At 41.2% G+C, this 24,610-nt stretch overlaps 1 protein-coding gene across 3 annotated transcripts; it reads right to left on the bottom strand.

Annotated features, from left to right (window-relative positions):
• Window positions 1-20,888: 20,888 nt before the first annotated feature.
• On the bottom strand, window positions 20,889-22,963 carry org (oogenesis-related gene). Of its 3 annotated transcripts, none has more exons than XM_032526243.1 (6): window positions 22,697-22,956; window positions 22,533-22,604; window positions 22,198-22,444; window positions 21,451-21,611; window positions 21,088-21,192; window positions 20,889-21,012 (listed from the first exon to the last, which is right to left on the bottom strand). In XM_032526243.1, exons 1-6 carry the CDS (start codon window positions 22,748-22,750, stop codon window positions 20,968-20,970), a joined length of 684 nt encoding a protein of 227 aa, XP_032382134.1. In that variant the 5' UTR covers window positions 22,751-22,956; the 3' UTR covers window positions 20,889-20,967. The 3 variants fall into 3 exon arrangements, with proteins under 3 accessions (XP_032382134.1, XP_032382135.1, XP_032382136.1); XM_032526244.1 differs by having other exon boundaries at window positions 22,210-22,444; XM_032526245.1 differs by lacking the exon at window positions 22,533-22,604 and having other exon boundaries at window positions 22,697-22,963.
• Between the last annotated feature and the right edge of the window lie 1,647 nt (window positions 22,964-24,610).

Genomic DNA, 24,610 nt, shown 5'->3' with positions numbered 1-24,610 from the left:
CCCAAACTGCTGCGATGCCTGTGGTACAATGACCTTCATGAATGTCATTTTCCCCTCAACCATTTCGAGGTAAAAGCTTTGCTGTTAGGTGGAGAATACTCGGCTTACTCTGCTGAGTAGCTCTGTAGCAGCTTTACAGTAATACAACAACGCAATAAGAGAGAGAAGCAGTGAAAACAAGTCTGAGGGGTTCCAGGGACTTTTCTGGCTTAATATTTTCAAGGCTTTCTGCAAGTATTGAGGAAAAGGATGTTGATAAATATGTTATACATAAAACATGAATGTGATGTACAGTACCTGCCTGCTGTTACAGGTTTAAAAGGCTGTTTATCAATTCCAGGGCTCTATAGTCATTTGTCAAATTGAAGGTACTGCTTACTGTCACTTTCTGTGTGGGTGTGAGGGGCTGAGTTTCCACAACAAAAAAAAAAAAAAGAAAATCACAATCATAGTCATGGGATCCAAACACTGTGGTACTCAGGGAGAGATCTAAAGCAATGTCATACATTTATGTAAGTATGGTTGTTACGTACATTTTTCTTTAAGTAACAGTACTTATTTTGAGAGGTTTAGTCCACAGAGGGAAAAACTATACAAAAAAAAAACACTGTTCATCACTTGCATTCATTTTATTATTAACGTTCCAGTCCTTAGACCTTAATCATATAGTCAAGCAGCACCACATACAGCATTCTGCTCCTTGACATCATGAATTCTTCTTACTAACAGCAACAGCTAATTGGTAGATGGAAATCTTGTTAAAAAAAATATATATATACACTTTTCTTTAGCAAGTGTTACTTTTGATACTTTATATTTGCTATTAATAATTCCAACAAATGTGTTTATGAATTCTACTTGCTTTACACCTGTAGGAAAGTATAACCATTTTTTTCTTGTATGTACACAAACTCTTAACTCTTCCACTAACTGGTCAAAGACGCAAGTGGACAATAAAGTAGCTCAAATTTGTATTAGAGTATGTGTGCATGTTATATCGGATACAAACTTTGGATTTTACTGGATCCTCTAAATTGTTTCTGCTGTATGTAGGCAGACAAGGCATATGAATGGTTGGTAATATGAAATATCAGCTTTGCAGAAACACTGTGTGAATATAAATGGCTATTTTTGAGTCCAAAACAGTTTGTACAGCAGTGTTGGTAAAATATCTTCCCTTCACAACAATCACTGTGTACCACCACAAGCAGGGACTATGAATCACAGTTGCAAAGGCAGCTCCAAAAGTGAGTCATATTCAGTTGAATACTAACCAGCAGCACAGTGTGTCAGCTTTAATGAACTGCCTACAACCATTTAAAGTGAAACTTAAATGAAGGAAAACTACAGTAGTGACAAGTTATTATTACTTATTACTGTATCCAGGGCCGATTCTAGGACCTTTAAGGGGCTCAGCCCCTAATGAGAATGTAATACAGACACAAACTCTAACTTGAAGCACTACATTTTTTTTAATTAAAAAATGTTTTTATTATTATAAGTTTTAGGGGGGCTAAAATTTACAGTAATTAGGGCTCAAGCCCCCCCTAAGGGACTGTATCTACACTGAGTAGAAGCGTTTAATAGCATCCCAGCCTTAAAAAATTACCATCTGTCCTTCAAAACAGAAAAACAAACATTAGGAGCTCCACAAAACAGTTGTTTACTACAGCATAATTGCTCTAAGCTTAAAATATCTACAACCAAAATTCTCCCAGACTAAAGGCCATTAGCAAAGACTTTCCAAATGTGTCTAAGATTCACCCGCTCATACACACAAACATTTTAATAGCTTTGGGCAGCTTAAAGCAGTGTTTCCCATTAATGTACACCCACTCACTCAAAACAAAAACACAAGAGGAAAGGGGCAGATTTCAGTGAATGAAGACAAAGAGAAGCACAGCAGTGGGATGTGGCACAGACCTACTTTACATTTCCTGAAATTTAATTCTGACCAAAATTCAGGTAGTGAGTGGGTGGGTTTGAGAGGACAACAGCACATGACTGTCATTCAGCTATAGAGTAATGGTGATCATAGAGATTTTTGGCTTAATGGAATGTTTTTTGTGAATTGTAGAAAACCTCACGATGTGTGAGTGTTTAGTGCTGGTTGGTTGTGACCTTTAAAAGTGAAGCCACGTCTAATCCAGTGTTGTAGTTGCAGTCACCAACTGTCGAGTATGAATCAAGTCCTGAGTCCCCAGTGTTCAAGTCGGAGTCCAAGTACGAGTCACCAAAAAAAGAGTCTGAGTCAAATGACGAGTCCAGAGCATAGCAACTTGAGTCCAGGACTAGAGTACTCCATCGCTGCCTATTACATATAGTATTCCAAAACTTTATCCAAGTCATTCCAAGACCTATTTTATGAATGATTGAGTTTGATTTCATACAAGTCCAAGTCATCAGCGTGCAAGTCCAAGTTGAGTCTTGAGTCCTGAGAATAGCAACTCAAGTCTGAGTCCAGGACTCGAGTACTTCATCACTGGTTTACTCATTAAGCCTCGTCAAAGTTTTTATGTCTATGAGGTGCAAGCCTCCTCAAATTGTTTCATTTGAGTAACTTTTACAAGCCCAAAGTTGTTTAACAAAGAGTCTACAGCCATGTACTTAGACACAGCGGTGCTTTGAGCTAGATGCTAACTTTAGCAAGCTAACATGATCACAATGATTATACTGTAAGTACAGCTGAAGCTGATGGGAGGTCATTTGTTTTTCAGGTATTTAGTCCTAAACCAAAGTATTGGACAAATGAAAATTTGATATAATGATGGTGCTAGAGGCTCACTGTGTTGATATATTTCATCCTGGGAGGGACATGAAGGCCTGTACCAAATTTCATGGCAATCCATCCTGTTGTGGTTTGGGGTTTTTGTTTGGGTTCGTTCTTTCCTTTGTCATTGGCCTCCTTGTGTTTTTGTCTTTGTTTCTCTCTGGTCTTATGTTGCTGGTCCTGTCTTGTGTTTCCCTGTGCCTGTTTGGTCTACTTCCGGTTTTATTTTTTGTTAGTTCAGTTTCCTGTCTTGTCTTGTCTAGCTTTACTTTTTGTCTGATTGTCCAGCCCCGCCCTAATGTGATTCACCTGATGTCTCACCTGTTCCTCATTACCTCGTTACCTCTTGTATTTAACCCCAGTGTTTCCTTTGTCTCTTGTCGGAGCATTCTAGTTAGTTTGCCTGCTTGTTCCTCGTCGCCCTGTAAGTTCCTGTTTCTGCGACCGGCTTTCCTGTGAGTCAATCCTACCTGTTTTTATCCTGTCGGCTCCTCACCCTTTCCTCCCTGGTCCCCTGTGGATTTTGTATTTTGGTAATTTTTGCATCTCTTCCTTGGAGTTTTTGGACTTTCTGTTCCCTGGTGTGTTCTGTTTGCTGTTTTGGGCAATAAATCATTCCTGCCTTGCCGGTCTACTCTGCGTTTGGGTCCTCTTTTATGCCGTACCGTGACATCATCCAATAGTATTGGTATTTTAATGAATCAAAGTAGTGGGCCAACTGAACAACATTAAACAAGTTAAAATAAAAAAATTAAGAATTAAATTCATAACTTGTGTAGCAGAAATGTTTTCCCATCCTGTTAATCAACCCCTCATATTCATTCAACTCCAATGGAGTCATGTTCTCACTCAGTTGGTGACAACATACATTACAAAATACACTGCATATCACGGATAGCACTGGTGCTACAGCACATCATCATAACTTATAATACAAATTAAGATACAGGAATCAAATTATATTATAGTACATAAGATGTTAAATGAGTGTGCATGAGGCATCACATTTTTGTGCATCCATGTGCAACATGTCTGCTTTGCATGCATACCAGCGTGTTTAGGACTGTCCTGCAGCCCTACACTAAATGGCGCGCTGAGCCCATCTGGCCTTTGGATGCCGTTGGACCGGCCAGACGACTGCAGCTGTGAACCGCTGATGAGAAGACTACTTTCAGAAGCTGTGTGTGAGTGAGTAGGATCTTCACTGCAGCCGTGAAAAAAGCTGTGTGAGTAATCGTTGCTGCTCAGCTCGTCTCCCTGCTCCGGACCCCCTGCGGGTGAGGCAAGCTCCGAGGTGGTACATGTACTTCATGAACAGTGCAGACACTTTAAGGCAAGTAGGTATATTCATCACACCAATGTACAATTCTCTGCTGGTGTGGTGAGCTGCAGATTTTTCCTCTGTCCTACCTGCGATGGACAAAACCAAATGAGACATGAAATTAATTTTATGTTCAAGCTAGAAACATGATGCAATTAAATATTGTTTTTTAAAACATATGTTCCATTGAGCTCTCTGCTAAATTTAACTTTGATCTCATGTGTGGGATTCAATGTCATAATCCTGATCACTGCAATGTCTACCCAACTACACAGCTTTCTGTAGATAATGAGTGTGGAACAGGCTTTTTTATACTTTTCTTCTAAATATGATGTGATGACTTGAGGATTTCAATGCTGTCGCTAGGCAGAGGTAGGATGAGTAATCTGCTGTTGCTTCAATGTTTCCATGGTGTGTGTGTGTGTGTGTGTGTGTGTGTGTGTGTGTGTGTGTGTGTGTGTGTGTGTGTGGTGTGTGTGGTGTGTGTGTGTGTGTGGTGTGTGTGGTGTGGTGTGTCAGTCCCACACCCGCGGGCTGGACAAGGTGGTGACTCACCAGGGCTCCGTCGAGGCAGGAAGAAAAACAAAGAGAAGGCAAGGGAAGGCAAGAGACTGGATTAGTGGTGAGGAGGAGAGAATGGAGGGAGGATGAAGGTCTACAGGGAGAACTAAGCAGAGAGTAGAATAAGGAGAAGGCAGAAAGGGGGGACATCTGCTTCTCCCTAAAGATTGATCTGTGGGGAGTGATGGAAGGATGAAGTAAGTAAGGAGACGGAGAGACCAAAAGGGGAGCCTAAGCAGCACCCACTGGGACTGAGAGAAGCAGCAAGGAGGAAGAGAGGAGACAGCTTGGAGGAACTCTGGAGACTAAAGACACACACACATACACACACAGAAGGTTTCCTTTGGATGTGGGCAAGAGACCATACTTGCTCGAGTAAATACAGAGATTGTGTGTGTTTGGGCATGCGCAATTACACACTTTCTTTTTTTACAATGTGTTTACATAAACAGGAACCACAGACAGCAGAAACTATGGGCCTCGAGCAGCTTCTGACTTCTTGCATTATGTCAGACTGCTTTTCAAATCAGCACATCCAGAACTCGAGAAGGTACTCAGCTTAACTGCTACGTCTGGGAATAACCGTGATGATTAAACAGACTTCTTCTTACTTTCTGTGCTGTGGAACATCAGCGTAAAGGCCCCCTGTGGTGTTTTGATCTCAAGTGGTGCTTTACATGTAAAGCTCGTAAAATTTAAGAGAAGAAAAACAAAGATCAGCGGTCAATGTAATTAAAAAAAATGAATGTACAAAACATAAAAACAGGTTTTTGCAGAAGTTTCATGAAGTAGTGGATTTTAACACGATTGTGAGGCCTTAAAGGTGTGACAGGCTCTTTTAAAGTAATGCATCGCTCACATGGCCGTATGTAAGTTGAAGCAGATGGTAACTGCAATCATGGATGGAATCATGGGTGCACGCCCTTTAAAAAAAAGTTGACAAAAAATGTTTGCATTTAAGAACTTTAGGAAATCTTTCACTTCTGGTCAGAGTCACTTCTCACAAATACAGATAGGATTGGAGATGAAATGTTTAACTGACACGTAACTGCGATCAGCTTCGTGGGATTTTAAGAATAAATGCCACCTGTCTAGTAGTCTAGGCCTAAACATGAATTAGTAGGCCTGGGCCTGGCTATCGATGTTACATGAAGATAGGACACAAGTCCACACAGTAAAAACAGCCGGTTGACCACCTAGGTCCACAAAGCTACCAAATGTTGAATTAGATTTGTTAACCCACCATTTTGCTTAATTGTTGGGGGGTCACTATTGAGGCGTTTTAATCCGAGAGACGCTGGGATTGGTGGATAGGATATGGGGACTGACAGCAACACAACCAACAACACTATGACAGGCGCTCCACTTACCACCAACTGTAATGTTTAATTTTAAACGAATATACTGTAGCCTACTGGCAGTATGGCACACATGGGTAGACATCAGTATTTTTCGTGGGTGCTCGAGCACCCACAGTATCGGCGCCTAGGACTGCAATCATTCGTCATGTCCATACTGGCCATGATACTTCCTGGTAGTAGCATGTCGCTTTGTAGGAAAAAATTCTGGCAGTAAACCTTTGCTAGGACAATATAATAAAGACTAACTTTGGCTAAGTCAAACTTATATTACCTTCAGCTGAAATTTCTGAATGCATTTTCACAGAGAAGAAGATATGCAGGTTTTAGTAACGGAAAAATATATAAAACAAATGTGTTTTTGCAGTGAAATCTCTTCTTTCAAATGTAGAAATATCCGTCTAACCCAATTTCAGACTGTCTGTCTATCACTTGCCACTGCTACATTCAAGCCTGTAGGGATGGAAAATGAAAATGTTCAACCCCTCAAGGATGAAATCTGAACTGTCCATACTTTTCTTCACTACAACACACACACACACACAAAATAGTGAAATAAAATGAACTACAAGCTGTTTGTTTCTGGGTCAATGTCATGTTAGCAAGAGGTTGGCCCAGCACTTGAGAGACTGTCCCTAGCCTTTAGTGTTGAGGGTCAATGCCTCCCAAAATGGATGTGGAATATCTCTCCAACTCTGCACACATCACTGCGTCAAATGAATAACCCCAGCAGCTTCCTGCAATGTCAGGGACACACGGGGCATGTAAACAGGGGGAAAGGAACTGAGAGCAATACGAGGACACATTTGTGACAGATCTCTGATTAAACACAGATGTACAAATACAGTATTTCATTTCGTTCTTCGCATAAGTGCACAAGTCTGTGTAGCTGACAGTGGGACGGTGAGCTGAGCTCGACAGACTCAGAGCCATCCAGGCAGCTTCAGTGAAATGTTGAATAATTGATTGTTGCCTGGCAATAAGAAAGTAGCAGGTGTGAATGCTTCGTAGTATATGACTGGCTCAGGCACCGCACAAATTCAGTAATTAAGTTGCGGACTAAACCAAACAAAGTAGATCAGAGAAAACTCCCCTGCTAGCTTAGCTAATTAAATCACAGTAATTAATTATAACACAATCTTTAGTGAAAGTTAATCAAATGTTTAATTTTAAACCAAATGTTGGGATGGATGGGTGTATGCAAGAGAGGCTGAGGGAAAGATATACTGTAGTGTCGGAGAAAGGAGGGGGACACTGATCTGAAAATGTTGGCACACTGAAGAAACAAAAATAAATACTAATGAAAGGTTGTACTGTTGTGGGAAACAAATAGTACACAAAACATGGCTGCAGCTCCAGGATAATGCACACCAGCTGAGATTATCCATCATATAAAGCATTAAGCCCCGAACGAGCTGAGGCAGCAAATGAAGAAGCGGGGTGAAACTCAGTCACAGATTGGGGCCTCAATAAAGCTGAGGTTGGCAGATATTAAGTGAGCGAGGCGAGGGGCTGCGATGGAAAGGGAGAAAGCAACACACAGGAAGCAGAAGGAATGTTCATGAAAGCAACAGAATAAACAGCACAGAGTAAATTGCAAACCAAATCATATTCATTTATGCAATGTCACTTAGAAAACTATTTGTCATGTGCCTAAGCAGACTGGCAGCTCCGGGTCATCATCATCTCATCATCATCATCCTTGTATCTCTCTCACTGACACTTTACTTGTCTTAATAAGTCGGAGCAGACTGCCATGGCATTTGAGCATTTTAATAATGGTTCAGATCACTGCACAGCAGGGGTGATTCAAGGATTTTTTAGGTTTTTATGTTTTATAATAAATAGAAATATAGAAAGAGAAAAACAAACAATATTGGATAGAATAGAACAAAACAATGTAATTCTTCTAAAAAAAAAAACATCACTTTCAATATTAATTTCACTTGTTTTTATAAAAAATGTATATGAGAATACAATACGCATTTGTCACTTCTAAAAAACAGTTTCAGTGCTGGCTCCATGGTATCCGAATTTTGGATAGTCTTCATGGAAACATTAACAGGTTATGTGACGATCAAATCATAATTGTCAGATTGAGAGCACTCTAGCCCAATGGATTGGGGTGGGCACCAGGGTGGGTCAATCATATTTCAAGGGGGGGGGGGCGGTGCCACCCCGTGCACCCTTCTAGCCCCGCCCCTGCTGCACAGCGATGACTGTACACAAATAAGACTGTGTAGACACAACAATGCGCAGCTGGATGTTTATTTCCAAGCTATAGTAAATCATCATTAAATCATCAAAAAGGGTGGAGCACTACAATCTCACAAAGGCTTGGATCTCTTGGATCCACAGAGCACTGCTGTATAGAGAAGATGGCATTTTGTTATGCAGAAGGGAAAAAGCAAAATGCTTAATAGGTTTAAATGAGGTATAGTCACAGGGAGTCCCCTTAAGCACTCTTTTCTTTATTGGACATACAGTGTGTGCATGGCACAATGGTTGTTTTGCCCGTGGTAATGCAAGCCTCTGTCATTATTAAGGCAAAAAGCTTGACATTCTTCTATACGGACATTTATCAGGGCAGTCTCAGATACTCACTAGCTAGTGACTGCATATTGGAAGTTGAAGTTGGCAAAAGAAAACAGCCGTTTACAGAATAGAATAATAGAATCCTCTTTTTCCACATGCTCATTTCCCCAAATTTACATCTGGCTCGATGACCTTGCATTCGTTTTTAAATGAAGTGAAATTGAGATGCTTGGCCTCTGCCAATGTAATTTCATCTCTGTGTCATTGTGATATTTGCACCATCTGCTCTCGCTGATACACAGCTGATAGATGTACAGGCCTTTCACTGAAATTTACACACCAATTCTTCAGTTAAATATCCTCCTCATTCCTATAGCAACAGACTCTTTATCCATCCTACCTACTGTCACGAGACATTGATGTCAAGTCCATTTCTCTTTGTAATAGGTAGTCAAAGTCTTGTTTACACATAACCGTACTTCCAGTTTGGCTATGAGACTTGGACTATTGTCTCGCCTATCCTTTGAACGCGCTGATACAAATGATTATTTTTTTGCTTCCCCATCTTGTCCTTTGGAAGCATTTCTTTTCCTATTTGAATGTGTATTCTGCGGATCTATTGATTCTTGTGAGCAATAACTATATGTGAGCACATGTGCAGAAGAGGAGTCTTGCGGTTCATTTGGGCCCCACACATGGGTTCCCCTGTTCCTCTCTGTGTGCTAGCCTTGGTGCCACTGGGGAAGCTAATGAGTAATGTGAAGTCCAGCCAAGCGCTCGAGCTGCTGCCCACATCATGGTAGAGCAAGTCTGGGCACAGAGCCAGGACTCAAACAAAGTGCCTGGCTGTCACGGCCACCCTGTACACACGCTCTGGTTGCAGGCTATAGGTGGGCTCTCCCTTTAAGAGCAACGATGTGAACAGACACGAGTAATTGTGTGTGAGTTTGAGCTTGAATGTGTGTGTGTTTGGGGTGTAACGATACATCTGTTATTCAGTGAGAAAACAAAAGGGAGGGAGATATTGATTCATGTTTAGCTCATTTCTGGATTTAGATGTTGGTGCCCTATAAATTCTGTGTTACCGTGACTGGGTTGTTCAGACAAAGCCATCTTCCAGTCTATAGATTTAATGTATTATCCACTCTTTACAAGTTGAATTATGTGCATTCATGCCAGTAAAACTAACTGAATTAAATTTAAATGGTTGAACTGAGAGAGTGCAGGTGTAGATATTAGCCAACTCTTATACAATGACTCTTAAAAAAAATCTGTATGTGCTTCCTACTGGAGGCAATCTTCAGATAAAGCTACATGGTTGAAGTAAAAATAAGAACAGAGAAAGTTAAGACAGATAGCCCATATTTACTTGCCAGCCATGAGCCTTTGCTCCCATTTTATCAGACGGTAATGACAGAACTGTCTGTGGCTGTCACGCTGGCCTTGATTAATTCACCTTTTCCCCTTCTCTGTTCTCCTAATCCAATCTCAAATTCACTGTCTTTTTTTTGTCTTAACAAATGGACTGTCCAATCCTGAGAGAGAGCGAGAGAGCAAGAGAGCGAGAGAGGGAGCGGCTGGAGGACAAAAAAAAAAGGGATGTCAGGGTCGGCTATTGATAAATCCCTGAAGAAAGCAAGCAAGCCTGAACTGCAGCGAGCTGGGGAGAAAGAGAGATATCAAGAGGGAGAGACAGGGGAGAGAAACAACAGTGGGATAAAAAACTCACTTCACTGTGTAAGGCTGATCGACTCCAAACTTGAGCGTGGCTGAAGAACAGAGTGGAAAATGTGATCACAGTTTCAATTTGAAGCTGTCAGGAGTAAATAAGGAATGTGTGGCTGGAAAGCGCAGAGGGCAGGATTACTGAGCCCCACTCTGCTGCAGCTCATTTCCACCTTTACTACAAAACACCCTAAGAGTGAGAGACTTTAAACTGCTAAATGCAAGCAGGAGGAAGGATAAGCCACCAGAAATATTTATATATATATCCACTGTATGGAATTCTAAATGCATCATGGTAAAAAGTCATGAGCTAAATGGGAATCATTATTCGGAAAATCCTGCACCCTTTCAGGCTTGTGAATCTGCGTTTCCTCTTTCAGAAAATCAGCTGCAGATGTGATGTCACTCTCTGCAACCTCTTAACCAAGACAAAAATAACTTCAACTGAAATGTAAAATATGCAGCCTGTGGAATGTGTCAGAGGGGATTATGGGAGCCTGGTCATAGTGATATTGAGCAGTAAGTAAGAAATCATTGGAGTGCTTAGTGAGGCGGGGAAGAAATGGAGAAAGTTGGAGAAAAGCAGTATTTTTGTCACAACTTTGGCCTTTCTCATACTTACTCGTAACTTGAATCAGTGAGGTCAAGCGTGATATATCTATAAATGCACATCCAAAATTAGACATTAACGCAGAGTTTGCACGCAGCTGGAGGCAACAATTGCTCATAAAGACTCCTCTGAGCTTTCCATCATAACTATTTAAGCTTAGTGAGAAAAGCATGCTGCGTCAAAATAAAAGCCTGCATAAATATTGTCCCTAGTCTATATTCCCTCAGTCTATCTGTTCTATATTCGAGTACATCAACATCCCCCGAGTATCTTCAGCCGCTGGCCATATAACTCCACATGCGCAATAACCATAGACAGTATAAGAAATGAACAATGTGAAGCCGTTGTTTTCAATGGAGACCAGTGAAGGCTATCAGAAGCACTTTTCCAGTGAGGGCTGAGCATTACTGCGCAGCCTCCAACTTGACGACGTAGATGTGACGTGAGCAACCTGTCTGAAAGTTGTAAGTCTTCTGGCAGCTGAGCCAAGAGAAATCTCAATCATTCCCAATCTTGTAGAGACAGAGAGCGTAGGTATATGTTAGGGGATAACATAGGCACAGGCTAATTATTGCTAACTAAAATGTTAGTTAACATTAGCAATTCAACCTAAACAGCTAAAGTAAGTCAATACTGCCTGCAAGCTTATCTTGTACGGTAATTTGTCTATTATGCAACAGTAAGTCACGTGGTTATGACAAAATTGTTAGCCTATTTTTACAAAAACGTCTACTACAGAGCCATAACGTGAGATACAAGGTAATGGAGCCTTTCATACCTTTATGTGTTTCTTTAGAAATAAACAATGGACAAATAGAGTCTTTAAATGCTTCAGATGTAAAGTTATTCACTGTCAAAGTGACGTTAAAATGAATGGCTGTCAATGGGATGCTAACGGCGGGTGAGTGCTAGGTAGCATCAAAATGGCGCCATAGGAGCTATGCTTTGTGGAGGCTGGCTTACCCCCTTGGCAATAAGAACAAAAGCTTTTTATTTCCAGTTCGTGAGGAAACATTTGACTGCAGATCTGCCCAGAGAACAATAAACTGCAGGCAGTAAAAACATATTGTAGGTTATGCAAAAAAACATGTAATACAGTAGAAATTTCTCCCTGCACACTGCCTTTGTTACACTTCTGGTACCTTTGTTAAATGATAAGTGGGTATGTGTATGAGGTGTGTGTCGGTTTCCCATACTTAATGTGGCATCCAATCAGCGAGTTCACACAATAGCCTCCCACATCGTATGCAGATCGAGACAGAGAAGAGGATAGTGGGTGGATTAGAAAGCTCTGGGGTTATGTTTCTCTTTACTGTGGTTTCCAGCCGGTTTTAACAGCTCAGACAAGACAAATCCAAATCACTGCACATGATACAAGTAAATGAACCACGGAAGATAAAATAAAAACCAATTAGATGAACACAAAAGGACATATTTTCCATGCTCGGGCTTTGCTGAAGTGAAAAGAAATGTTATCAGTAAGTGTACATTTCAGAAATTGGATTTTTTAAATTACTTACTCACTTCAAGAACGCAAGAGATTATGTTCTCCCTTTGGCCTCTGATGTTCTACTTAACTTATACAATGTACTGCTGCAGCTGATATGTCTATATATAGCTTTATTTATATGCAGCATGTCTTGTGCAATAGGGAAAACTATTCCATACACCCAATGATGTACATGGGCCTTTTCAATTGCACACCACAGCACCGACGATCAACTGCGGGATGAAAACATCCATGATCCTGTCTGATTTTTCTTGCTGACCAGTGCTCTGTTTTGCTTTAAAGCTTGTTAGCTCTTAGGCTAGGAGAGCCGATTAGGATGGGTGGCCAGTAGAGTTAAGCTGAGTGCTGCAATGCACACACAAACATCACTACAAATATCAGGAAGTGAGGGGAAGAGTGTTAGGGGATTACAGAGTGGAAAAAGATGGCAAGTCCACCCCTGAAAACCAAAAGTTACGCAATCACAAAAGGTACAATAAAAGGCATCACAGCGGTGCACTGTGCCAAACTAAACTCAGCTGGATGAGTCAACTGGAGATTATTTCCAGCTACTATCAAAGCCACACGAAAGGCTACTCTTGGCTCCTGAATACACTGAAGGTGTTCCCATTGTACTCTCACTCACTTGCTCTCTGTCACCACATTGTTCTCATCTCCTACTTATTTTTAGACCTGTCCATTGGCCTCTGCTTTGGTGCCTCCAGGTATCAGAGGAGCAATCCGCGGCCGGCAGTTTATCAGTCCTGCTCGCATGATTTGGCTAACTCTTCTCCTCCTTTTTATGTTATGTAAGGAGACTGGAGTGAAGAAGCACATCCACAGTTGCCAGGTTCTGTTCCTGCTACTAATGCTACAAAGCCACTCTGACTCCACTCTCCATTGCTGCGTCTCTCTCTCTCTCTCTCTCTCTCTGCAAGCCAGTTTTTAAAAGCACACACTCACCCCTGACAAGTCTCTGCTCACTCTGGATGCTAAAGTGTTTTTGTGTGTCATGCCTCAGTTCTGTCCTCATTTCAGATTCAAATAAACACTGAGGCTCTTTTCTAAAGCTCCATCAGTGTGGGTGCACAGGCAATGAAGAGGCCAAACAGGCAATTGCCCTTCGTGCCCTTTCACAGTTTAATCAATCACACAGCTAAAAAACCTTTTGAAAGATCGGCGGGATCGACTCTCGGTGTCCAATAAAAAAATAGCCAGACAGCCAAGGTGAGAAGAAATGAAAACCTATTAAATGCTGGGGTCTCCAGACAGTACAGTTTCCAAAGAAATGTCACAAAAACAGCACGTCAGTGTGAAAATGTTATTTTCTGTAGCCTAGGGCCTTTTGAGGTGTCTCAACTTTTAAGTGCTGTTGAGGTTATGAGGTGTTACCTTGCTGGTTTAATTTCCTGTTGCCTCACCGATCACAGTTATCATCCACGCTGACAGGAGCCTGAGGAGGTCTGAGAGAAACATTAATAAACCACTTCAATATCAAATCCATAACAGTGTGCACTCAGCCGTATCTTTCTGTCTACATAGCACCATCTACCCATTCAAGTTTGCGTATATCTTGCACTGCGTCTGTAATATTTGTGTCCCTGTCCCTTTTTTTCACGTGGACATAAATAAATGGTTAGTGTGTGTGTGTGTGCGTGCGTGTGTGTGTGTGTGTGTGACTAAGAGGTGGATTAACATTCACTCTGCATGTTATCACTACTGTCACTCAGCTGTGCCTGGCACATTCTCAAAAAGCGCAGGACTACAGAGAGCTGCGGGGGGAAACATAATGACAAACAAAACGACAGCAGACAGTAAACCACAGAAAACATACCGAAACAACCCCTGTGTTTAGGAGATGCAGAGCTACAAAAACAATTTCTGCAAGATACATCTGCAAAATAAATAATGTTTTCACAAGCCAGAAAATGAAGCTCCTTTAAATTTCTCTGAAGCGGATGTTCAGCGTCCCCCCTAACATCCCCCCCATCCTTTTCCTTATCCGTCCTACATTCTGCTGCCAGCATCACCAACACAAACTCCACTCATCTAAAAGAAATAGTTTCACCATAACAAGAAACAGCCAAAACACAAGGGTTAATTGGACAGCTGGTAATTGGAGCGTGTTAGTCTCTTAGCTGCCACAGACAGTAATCAGTGGGAAGAGGAAAGTGGGGGATTTGGGGGAATCTTGATGGTTTATTGTTAACTCTTTTATAAACAGCTCGAACTAATGAGTATTTTCCATACGGATTCATATTGTGATTCTTTTCTCTATCAAGTTTTTACTAATCAGCTGGGTGGAGCTATTTAACCAAACTCTGTACTGATAACAGGTGGGGGCCCTGTTGGCAGAGTCAGAGAAAGCAGCTGCCTTCCCAACGTCACTCGAGGAATACAGTATAAAGCCGCCAATATGGCTGACAGAGAGATACCAGTCACACAACTAGACACACACTTCACGTAGCCATTGCACATGTGGACAAAGAGGGTCCACTCGCTTCTCTGCCCCAAACAATAAAAACAACCAAGGCACTCTTCTTCAAATTTGTTTTTAAAAGCCTTTATTTTACTGGCTATTTCAAAATAAAAAATGTAAAAGCGAGGGAGAAGCAACCCACACGTAGCGGCACAGACAGCAAGAAGGTTTTTTAAATAATTTTAAAGAAGAGTGCCTTGGATTTCCCTTTGTTCTATACTTTGTTCTGACTTCCCAACCCCAAAGACATAGACAGTTAAAGGCATGGATCAACAGATCCCGTTGCTCTGGACAGAGACCAGTGAAGGATATTAGCAGCACTTCTCCGGTGAGTGTTGCGCGTTACTGCGCAGCCTCCAACTGAGCTTAACGACGTAGATGTGACGTGAGCAACCTGTCTGAAAGTTGTAAGTCTTCTGGCAGCTGTGCCAAGAGAAATCTCAATCATTCCCAATCTTGCAGAGACGGAGAGCGTAGGTATATATAAGAAGATAACATAGGCACAGGCTAATTATTGCTAACTAACATGCTGGTTAACATTAGCAATTCAACCAAAACATCTAATGTAAGTCAAAACTGTGTGTGCTTCTCCTGATAACACGGTGATTTGTTGACTATGCGACAGCAAGTTGCTTGGTTATGACACAACCGTAGGAAACAGCCTGTTTTTACAAAAACCTCTGCTACGATAACGTGAGGTATGAGGTAATGGAGCCTTATTATACATTTTATACAACAATGGACAACTTAAGTTTTTAAACGCTTTACATGTAAAGTTATTTGCTGTAAAAGTGACGTCAAAATTAATCGCAGTCAGTGGAATGCTAACAGCGGGTGAGTGCTTCGCAGCATTAAAATGGCGCCATAGGAGCAACACTTTGTGGACGCTCACTTACCCCCTTGCCCAAAGAGCACCTTCAAACATCTGACTCAACTTCCTGAGCACCGTGGACTTTTTTGTCTTTCCAATGAATACAACCATATTCTGACCAGCAATGCTACTTTGTACATTTTTACTGTGAATAAAAAACATCTGGGTGTATTCTGACCGGAAACCGAACATGCATTAGGGATGAGGTCTCTTCTTGAAAGTATTGTGTGTTACTCAGTGAAATGAGCTAGTGAATGTTTGGGATTAAAACCTGCTGAGGGATAGAAATGTAGCTATGGGCACGGATGCAGGCAAACCTCTGCTGCAGTTGAAGATAACTCAAGGTGTCTTTATTCAAGAGCTGCACCTACTGTCAGCACAGTTTTGAGGTGACAGGTTAGAAGATTTTATACTTTTCGAGCTTTGACTTTGAGACTTAACGTCACTCTTATTTGTGACATGTTGTGCATTTTTATACTTTAAAGTACTTCATAGTACAGTTGAAGGCATATTTAGACAACCTATATTACATTACCTTTGACAGTTTATCAATATATGTATCAATACTTAATATTTTACTGTTAATCTTTTGATAACACCTCTTTGTATACTTATACAGATAGCACAAAGGCATCTGTCAAACCAGTTCAAATTGGATTTTACATCACAATGATTTTGTAAATAAAAAACACTTCATAACATAAAAACAAATGTGTTCCTTGGGAAAGATGGTAAAAACCATATTTTATCAAATAAAGCTTTCGCTATCTGAAAGTATTTCATATTTGGCAGAGGTTCTTATCCAAAGCAGCTTACAGCGCAGCTCAGTATTCATGACTAAGACACCAACAGATCAAGTCAAAGAGCCACTTCAGGAGTTGAACTCGTGTGCCAGACTAATAAGCTTCAAGTCAGTCTCTAGTGCAAATCGCCATTTAAATTTTCTTTATATTCCATTTATTTTTTAAATCACAGGCTTAAAACTGGTACCAAACATATTGAATGTCCGTCCGTAATGTAGTATGTCAGCAGTTCTCCACACATGCTTTTAAAAAATATTGATGAGTTTGTCAAAGAGCGAGCTCCTGTCCAATAACATGTGTCCAAGAAAGCAACATCACTGGAAGTGCAAGTTTCCCACTGTGGCCCAGCAGGATGAGCCTGATAAAAATTGTAAAAGTAACCAAAGCTGATAAATAACTGTAGTGAAGTAAAACATGCAATATTTCCCTCTGACATGTAGTGGAGTAGAAATACTGTATGAGGTTTCACAAAAAGAAATAATTCAAGTCAAGTACAAGTACCTCCAATTTGTACTTTGTACAGTATTTAGTTACATTCCACCACTGCCGAGTGCCGCAACAGTTAACTTGAAGAAACAGGCTTTCAGACAATCTTCCACAACACCGCCAGAGGACAACAATGTGCCAAAAGATACAAGCTTTATGAAAAACAAACACTAAAAAGTAGTCATACAACTTTTTGTTAAAACCTACATGACAGTTGACCCTTCCAAGTCTGTCACATTCGGACTGGCATGTTGTGAATACAAAGCAACAGACTTGTTCCAGCTGGCGTGAACAAATCGAACAAGACTGAGTCAAAGGTCAGAGGAATCAGATGCACTGCAGCTCCTGATTTTGAATAAAGATTTAGAAGCTGTCAGACTTCCTGAACTGTTTGTCTTGGCTCCTCCAGTTGTAACGAATCTCGCCGGTCCCTGCCTCAGAATAGCATCATAAACGTGTGAATGGATTTGCTTACCGTCGTCAGCAGGAGCTGACTTTACACACTCCGAGAGCCCTGCACAGTTTGCTGCGAGACCTTCGTACAGACAAGGACAATCACAGATGGCAGCAAAGCCTTTAAACCCAGCTGGATTGATCAAGGAGCGCAGTGAGACGTAAAATACGCTCATCCACATGAGAAGCTGAGGGGACGCTGCCCGGTAGCTCACATGGGACTTTGAGGATAAACTGGCCTGTGATAGTTCAGGTCATCAGATTATCATGTAAAACTATCAAAGGGATAAAACCATAGACAGTTTAAAATGGGATAGAAACCAACATTAAGGAAATGAAAAACACTGCTGTGTCAAATTACTTCTAAAACAATTTACTTAATTCACTCTGAAAACTTGACTTGATTTTGAATGAGTGTTCCCTGAGGTAGCAGATGCTCATCCACCAACAGTTGATCCTCCACTCGCTCCACAGCGCTTCAATCTACAACTGACTTCCAAGCAGGTTTCCTTTACTCTGAAACTTTTCAGAGAGCCCTCAATACTGTCCTCCATCAAAGTCTACGACAAACTGAAGGCTTCATTAATCTGCTTCATTTGTCATGCCCGTTTTCCTGCTCTACTTTTCTGAAGATGATGGATGCTCTTGAAATCTACGAAGACAGCTGGTCATTAGGCCGGAGGTAAAGCGAAACATGCTGCATGACTTGTGTGGAGAGAGATGCAGAGAGGTAGTAAAGCGGGTTGCAGCGGAAAAGTGAGAGGCCAGGGAGTAAGTTTGAGCGCTTTTCGTTGGCAGACATTACGGAGCCACATTGTAATGCCGCAGATAATAGCCTGCAGGTCAGACTGGGGGCCTGGGGAGCAGACGGCACCTGCTGCCATTCATTTAAGTTGACAATAAGCCCACGTCAGGTCCTAGTTGTGGCTCCACAGTATGTTCAATGTGTGTTGCTCACATGGATCCGGTAAAGTAATTTGTAAAATAAAAGCTGTGACATAATATGAAAGCCCCTGCTGCCTGCAATTTAACCACTCTGCATTAAAACTGATCACCGCATCAAATCACTCTGCATGCAGACATCCGTTAGAAGAACAAAACCTCCACTGCATTCGCCGCATGAGGCAGACAGCCTTTGTTCTGCAGCACACCTGGGACTGTGCATGAAAATTCGAGCATCTTACACCTTCACCTTGTTTTCACCTTGCTTGTTGAAAGGCAAAGAGTGCTTTCTGGTTTTAAGTCTCCAGCTGGCTACAAACACCACAGATAGAGGTCGATGCTCCCTATCGCTGCCTCCGCTGAGCGGTCTACCCTTCACACGTTCAGACAGCCATGAGAACCCCCAGAGACCATCAGTTCCTGTTCTGTATCCAGCTCTCACTTTTGCCAGCCACACAAGCACGCACATTTAATTTACACCACTGTGCTGCTTCAGTAAGGTGGCGGCTGCCTTTGCACCCGTGCGTCAGGAGGTAAAAAACATCTGAGAGGAAAAGAAAAAAGGATGACGCAAAGTTCACTGTCAAAACAATTTCAAGTGTTTTCAGGAATTAATTGAGTTGACGGCAGCTGGATCTTGGTGTCAACTGAATCACTTCCCATTTATGCTGGAACTTTGAACTCTCATCACGCAAAAACAGAGTGGACAAATTAAGTCAGTTTAATGAAGCTCAGTGTTAAATGTTTGAGTTTGTCATAGGTGCTGACTTTGCAAATGTTGGCATCGTTTGACACATGATTTAGCTGTAGTTGCAACAGACCCACCATCAGTTCAGTCTAAACAAAATGCTCACAATTCAGAAAGAAGCACTTAACTCCCTTTAAAAATCCACAGTACTGCACCCACAAAGTTTTTTCTTATGCTATAATACTTTAATATTTGTAATCACGGTTATTTTAATGTATTCTTTTTCTATTGTCAGGTCCCCTTGAAAATCACATCGTATTCTCAATGGGACTTACCTGATTAGGAATATCTATAATTCTGTATTCTTATTTTCTCCTAAAAACATGTAATACTGAGCATGCGGTGTTCTTCACATCTTTCATTTTGAGACACCTACTATGGTCTTTAAGGGGGGGGGGGGGGTGGCACAATGATTTAGTATTGCACAGTTGGGTATGAGTCTCACAAGATTTAAACTGTCAAAACAGTAGAGGTTGGTGTATGTCCTCAGTCACCAGTGTGGTTATGATCACATAATGCAACTCAATAAATTCTCATTAGACCTTCTCGGTAAACACCCACATATTTCAACTCAATTTTGTAGTGAGGGTTTTGGGTCTACAAACAACTTTAATGACAGGGGTTATTGAAGAAATGACAAAGCTCTTTCAGAGTGAGAAAACATTCACAAACCAAGTGCTTCTCATGATTAACTGGAATTACAGCCTTGTGGTCGTATGCCTTTGCTAGTTATTTCATGGATCCAGGATACTAAGCATCCTGGTAAAGTTCCCTTGGTCTTTGTGTTTTAAAATAGCCCTACATCATATAGATTGGCAGGATTTTATTTCAGTGTAAATAACTGGTTTGATTTGCATTAAGGTTATTTTAATTACCCCATGCTAATCGCTAGGTATGGTGAAAGTATGTGACGAGGGGCCATTTTAATTCCAAAGGAACTTTATTAGGATGCATAGTATCTGGACTCCATGAAATAACTGCCTGCCTCTAAGGGCATTTAACATATGTGTACTTAAGCCACCTATATTTGAAGAACTTTTGCAGTACTACTCAATTGGTTTCTTTAAAATGTAAAAGGCATGAAGATCTATTTTCAAAAGACAATATTCCTCTTTAGCACGGATTCATAAACACCACTGTAAGTTGTAGATTCAGTTCTTGGCACATTTGCTTTACGAGGCTTGCTTTGACTTTGTCCCTCCTTTAGTCTGGAATGCAGAGTTGAAACCGACACTGGATCAGAATTTACATTGGTTAGAAGCAACTTGCCGCATGAACCTTTAATTTACCTGCCATTCAGTTTGAATACATGCGCCGTTGGTTTAGAAAATGTCACCACATTTGTCAAGAGCAGAAAGCAAAGCCCACACCTAACCAAAAGCCTTAATTTAATCTTGCTTGAGACGCAACATGTGCTTTGGGAGATATTGACATCTGTTAGTTTTAGGATATTTTGTTCCAGTCTGCACATCTGCTTAACACAAAGCATAAGCGCACTGGTGAACACCAAAAAGTATGTAAGTCCCAACTAGACAGCTTTTAATTTGGTGCAACCTTTATCCCAGTTAGTCTAAAGCTACATTTTAGAGCAACCTTAAACAGCACCAAGCTGAAGACTAAAGTTATAAGCTTATGTGCACCAGCTACATCTAGACAAACCTTAAACACTGGTGTAGATTACCACACTTCCTTTGAGGAATAGAAAGTCACTGCCATCTAGTGGAGGCCACAGCAACATCAAGGAAAAAAAAGACATTTATTGAATATATAAACATACAAAAGCACTGAAATACTACAGCATCATCAATATGACAAATTAAACACCACAAGAGACTTCAGATTGAGGGGCCAGCTCAACACCCTATTAACACAAAAAGTCAAGTTAGTTCAACCTCAGTCAGCTTTGTTAATTTTGAACAGCCTCTATTGATCTTACCGTATTCACATCTTCAATGATGACAATATTCTTCTCAACTTCAATGTCGCTTTCCGTGTCGTTGTGTGAGCGGTACTCTTCACTCTCAGTGTCTATAGTACTGGGCTGAGAGATGGGCAGCATTAAGATGACATCTCCATCATGTGATTTTTACAGGCATTCTCACAGTGTACACATTACCACTAGAAATTGAACATAGCAAACAAATGTACTGAGGCACACTATTAAGATAATGTTCTGCACTTTTGATATACCTCCCATTTCCACTCAGACACCAGGAAGAACAAGATATTTTACGACAGGTGAAACTGGTGCAAACACCATAGACACTTTTAGATTTGCTGCTTGGACACTAGCTCTAACCTCATAGTCAGGATCCTGCTCTGAAGTTTGGTCATCAGCCAGCTCCTGATTGAGAGCCTCCACCCAGGTTTGACTCTCCTCTTCCTCCTCATCCTCGTCCAACTCATCCTGCTTTCGCTTGCTGCCCTTTCCACAAGGTTTAGTAGGAGAGACTCTGATCTCTGTTGGGTAACGAAATTTTTTTTTTTTTTTTTTAAATCATATCCTCATGCTTTTATACAGATCCAGGGTTTGCATGACTATTTAAAAAAAAAAAAAAAAAAAAAAAAAGTAAAGAGTAAATGCTTCTACTGCAAAACAATGCACTGTGAGTAGGCCTACCTTAAGTGGAGCATTGCTCAGCCTTTATGTAGGAATAAGTGTAGGTTGGCTTCTTACACCTAAAATGAGCAGCTTCACCTAGACTACTAAGTGGGCATAATGCATTTTCAAATATCTTCAGTCACTGTGATCAAAACACACTGCCCAATTACCCAGAGCCCATGGTAACATCTTTAATGGGTCGTTTTGTCCACTAACCAGTCATCTCACAATAGATGGTGATCATCAGCAATACGGTTTGATAAGTCAAGCACTGTCCATATTGTGCCTGAGAAAACGGCTGGAAGCAAAGTCTGATAAAGTCACTGGTGGATTGGGTTAGCAGGCCCCAAATTAAGAAAAAAAATCACAGATTAAGCGCTTACATTAAAATGTTAACTCAATTAAAAAAAGAACTTTAAAAAAGTGAAGAAAAAAAAATTCCACTAGCTACAATACCTGGTGAGAGGGATCTCCCAATGCTGGTGGACACCGGGTAGCCCATGGCGCTCTGCACCCAGCGGGGCAGGATGGACAGCAGTAGGCGGGTGAGCCTGTGCAGGCGCTTGCGGCCTGCGAGGCTATGGCGTACGGGACTGGAGACCGCGGGGCTACAGACCGCGGGGCGGACGACGGTGATCTTCAGTGGTTGCCGGAAGCCCAACAGCCACCAAAACCCGTGGTATGTTCGCACCTTAAATTGAGAGCCATGTTATTAGGGCGTACGTAAAGCTAGCGAACAGGTTGAATGCACAATAGCATTAGTTAGCTGCTGCTCGTACCACGATGCCGAAGGGCCAGAGAAGCCCGCGCAGCATGGGGCGAAACATACTACCTCTCTTTACAACGCGGTCCTACAGAAAAGGAGACAGAACTAGTGAAAACTACCACAACAACCATTTACAAAACAACCTAGCTTTGACTTCTCCCTACGCCATTAACTTACCTCCGTATTTTCGGCCTGCTCCAGCTCGGTGTCTCTGCGGATTTCACAAGCCATCCTGCTGCGGGTCAAAGCCTGGTGCCGGTACCGGTTTACGATGAGGAAGAGACGCTGAAGGCCTATAGTGTGTGCGGCTTCTGGAAGGTAAAATGTACCCTGGCTTTGCCACCGTGTAGCCAATCAACAGGGACAAATGCACCTGGCGCAATTAGAGCGAACCAATAAACAAATCCCGCCAATTAACCGGCATCAGTCTGAGAGATGGTAGTCACGTGACCGGTTTGAACATGAACGGATCGTAACCGAAATCCTACCTTACCATAAACTGCATTTATCTAATAAACAGAGACAGGCTTATATATGAGCATCAGAACCTATATAACTTTCAAAAATTAGTTTTTTGTAAATGTTTCTTTTACTGTTTTATTAATTTCTACATGTGTAGTCTATGGAGAAATGTGTGTAGAATATCGGATTCTGACAATGTTATGCTGATGTTATTTAACTGTTATTGGCACGTTTGGTAAGTTGAGTTACAGGCTCATCTTGTGTAATTCTGAAATGTCATTTAATCTGAAAGATTTACATCATTATTAAACAGCATTGATGTTTCTTGTCAGATATGTTACTCCTCACTGTAAACCGGTCATATATTAACAAGTTAGCTTTGTCAGCTGTTTAACATTAGGCTACTAGTTACTTTGCCACTAAAATTCTTAAATAACTAGGTTAAATAAAGTCGCAAAGTTAAACACGACGTGTGCTCTAGTAGCCTAGGCTATAGTGTATAATGTCCAGGTTGGTGAGCAGAGAGCTATAGCCTCCATATTTGGTGTAACATATAGCACTTAGTTTCAGGCTTCAGCTCTTTATTTGACATTAATAAATCTGAATCTTCAGGCTGATTCAAGAGCCCTCGTCGAGGGTTCTAATCTTGTAATTTACAATAAAATGACCAGCTTGTTTTACATTATCCCTTACATAGGCTAATGTAGTTGCCTATAATGTTGTGTAATACTAAGATTTGATTTTCTTTCTTTCTGAGAGAATACATCTTTTTTTTATTTCTTTTTTATAAAAATGCTAAATATTTTCTAGTTCCAGCCTCTTAATTGTTCACATTTGCTGTTTATCTTTGTCTTATGTGACGGTAAGTGAATCCTTTCTATATACTATACTGAATATCTTTTAACTTTTAGTCACACAAACAAACAATTGTGTGATGGGCTTTATTCCCTATTTTCTGATGTTTTTTTAGACCCGACAGTCTGCACATTTACAGAAATGTTAATTGAACAAAAATATAACAATTAATCGATAAGTCAAATAATTATCAGCAGATTAAACGCTACTAAAAATAGTGAATCGTTGCAGCCCTTTTGCAACCGTAGCATGAAACCAGGTAACCATAAAAGTTAAATATTTTAGTACCCTTAAATTACTAACATTAGTAACGGTGTGTGATGTTCTGAGAGGCAGGGAGATGCTGCATCTCTGTCTGCTCCTTAGCATATAAAGAGGTTTCACAGAAAGGGCCCAGTATTATGCGTCCATACTTGACGAGCTCCCTAATTGGTAACCATTTCCGTCTCTGGCTTTCGTCACGTCTACGCATCTGTTGATGCATTGGGTGGAGGACAAAATGTGCGAACTGTAGACGTATAAAAGCTGCCTGTCATCAGTCCTCTTGCCAATCTATAACAAAGCCTGTGTGCAAAGCAAGTGAAAGACATTCAGTGATGGATAAGAACACAGTCACAAGGACGTTCAGCATTGGAGCTATACCAGCGGAACCAAAGCTTTAGATGATTTCTCCACAGCACGCAGACACAGCAGCGCAGGGATCCGTGCACTCTTGTGGGCAACCAGCAGTGCACGGTCCCTCGGGTGTTCTCTAGGATCGGAGCTCCAGACAAG

Source organism: Etheostoma spectabile, chromosome 9, assembly GCF_008692095.1.
Source record: "Etheostoma spectabile isolate EspeVRDwgs_2016 chromosome 9, UIUC_Espe_1.0, whole genome shotgun sequence".
Lineage (NCBI taxonomy): Eukaryota > Metazoa > Chordata > Actinopteri > Perciformes > Percidae > Etheostoma > Etheostoma spectabile.
This window is presented reverse-complemented; position numbering and strand designations above follow the sequence as displayed.

Excerpts from the sequence above, each read along its gene's own strand:
- org (XM_032526243.1), bottom strand. The coding sequence starts at position 22,750 with ATGGCTTGTGAAATCCGCAGAGACACCGAGCTGGAGCAGGCCGAAAAT. Across the intron at positions 21,193-21,450 it reads AGCAGGATCCTGACTATGAG|CCCAGTACTATAGACACTGA; the intron begins GTTAGAGCTAGT and ends CCCATCTCTCAG. Across the intron at positions 21,013-21,087 it reads TCATTGAAGATGTGAATACG|GGTGTTGAGCTGGCCCCTCA; the intron begins GTAAGATCAATA and ends TTGTGTTAATAG.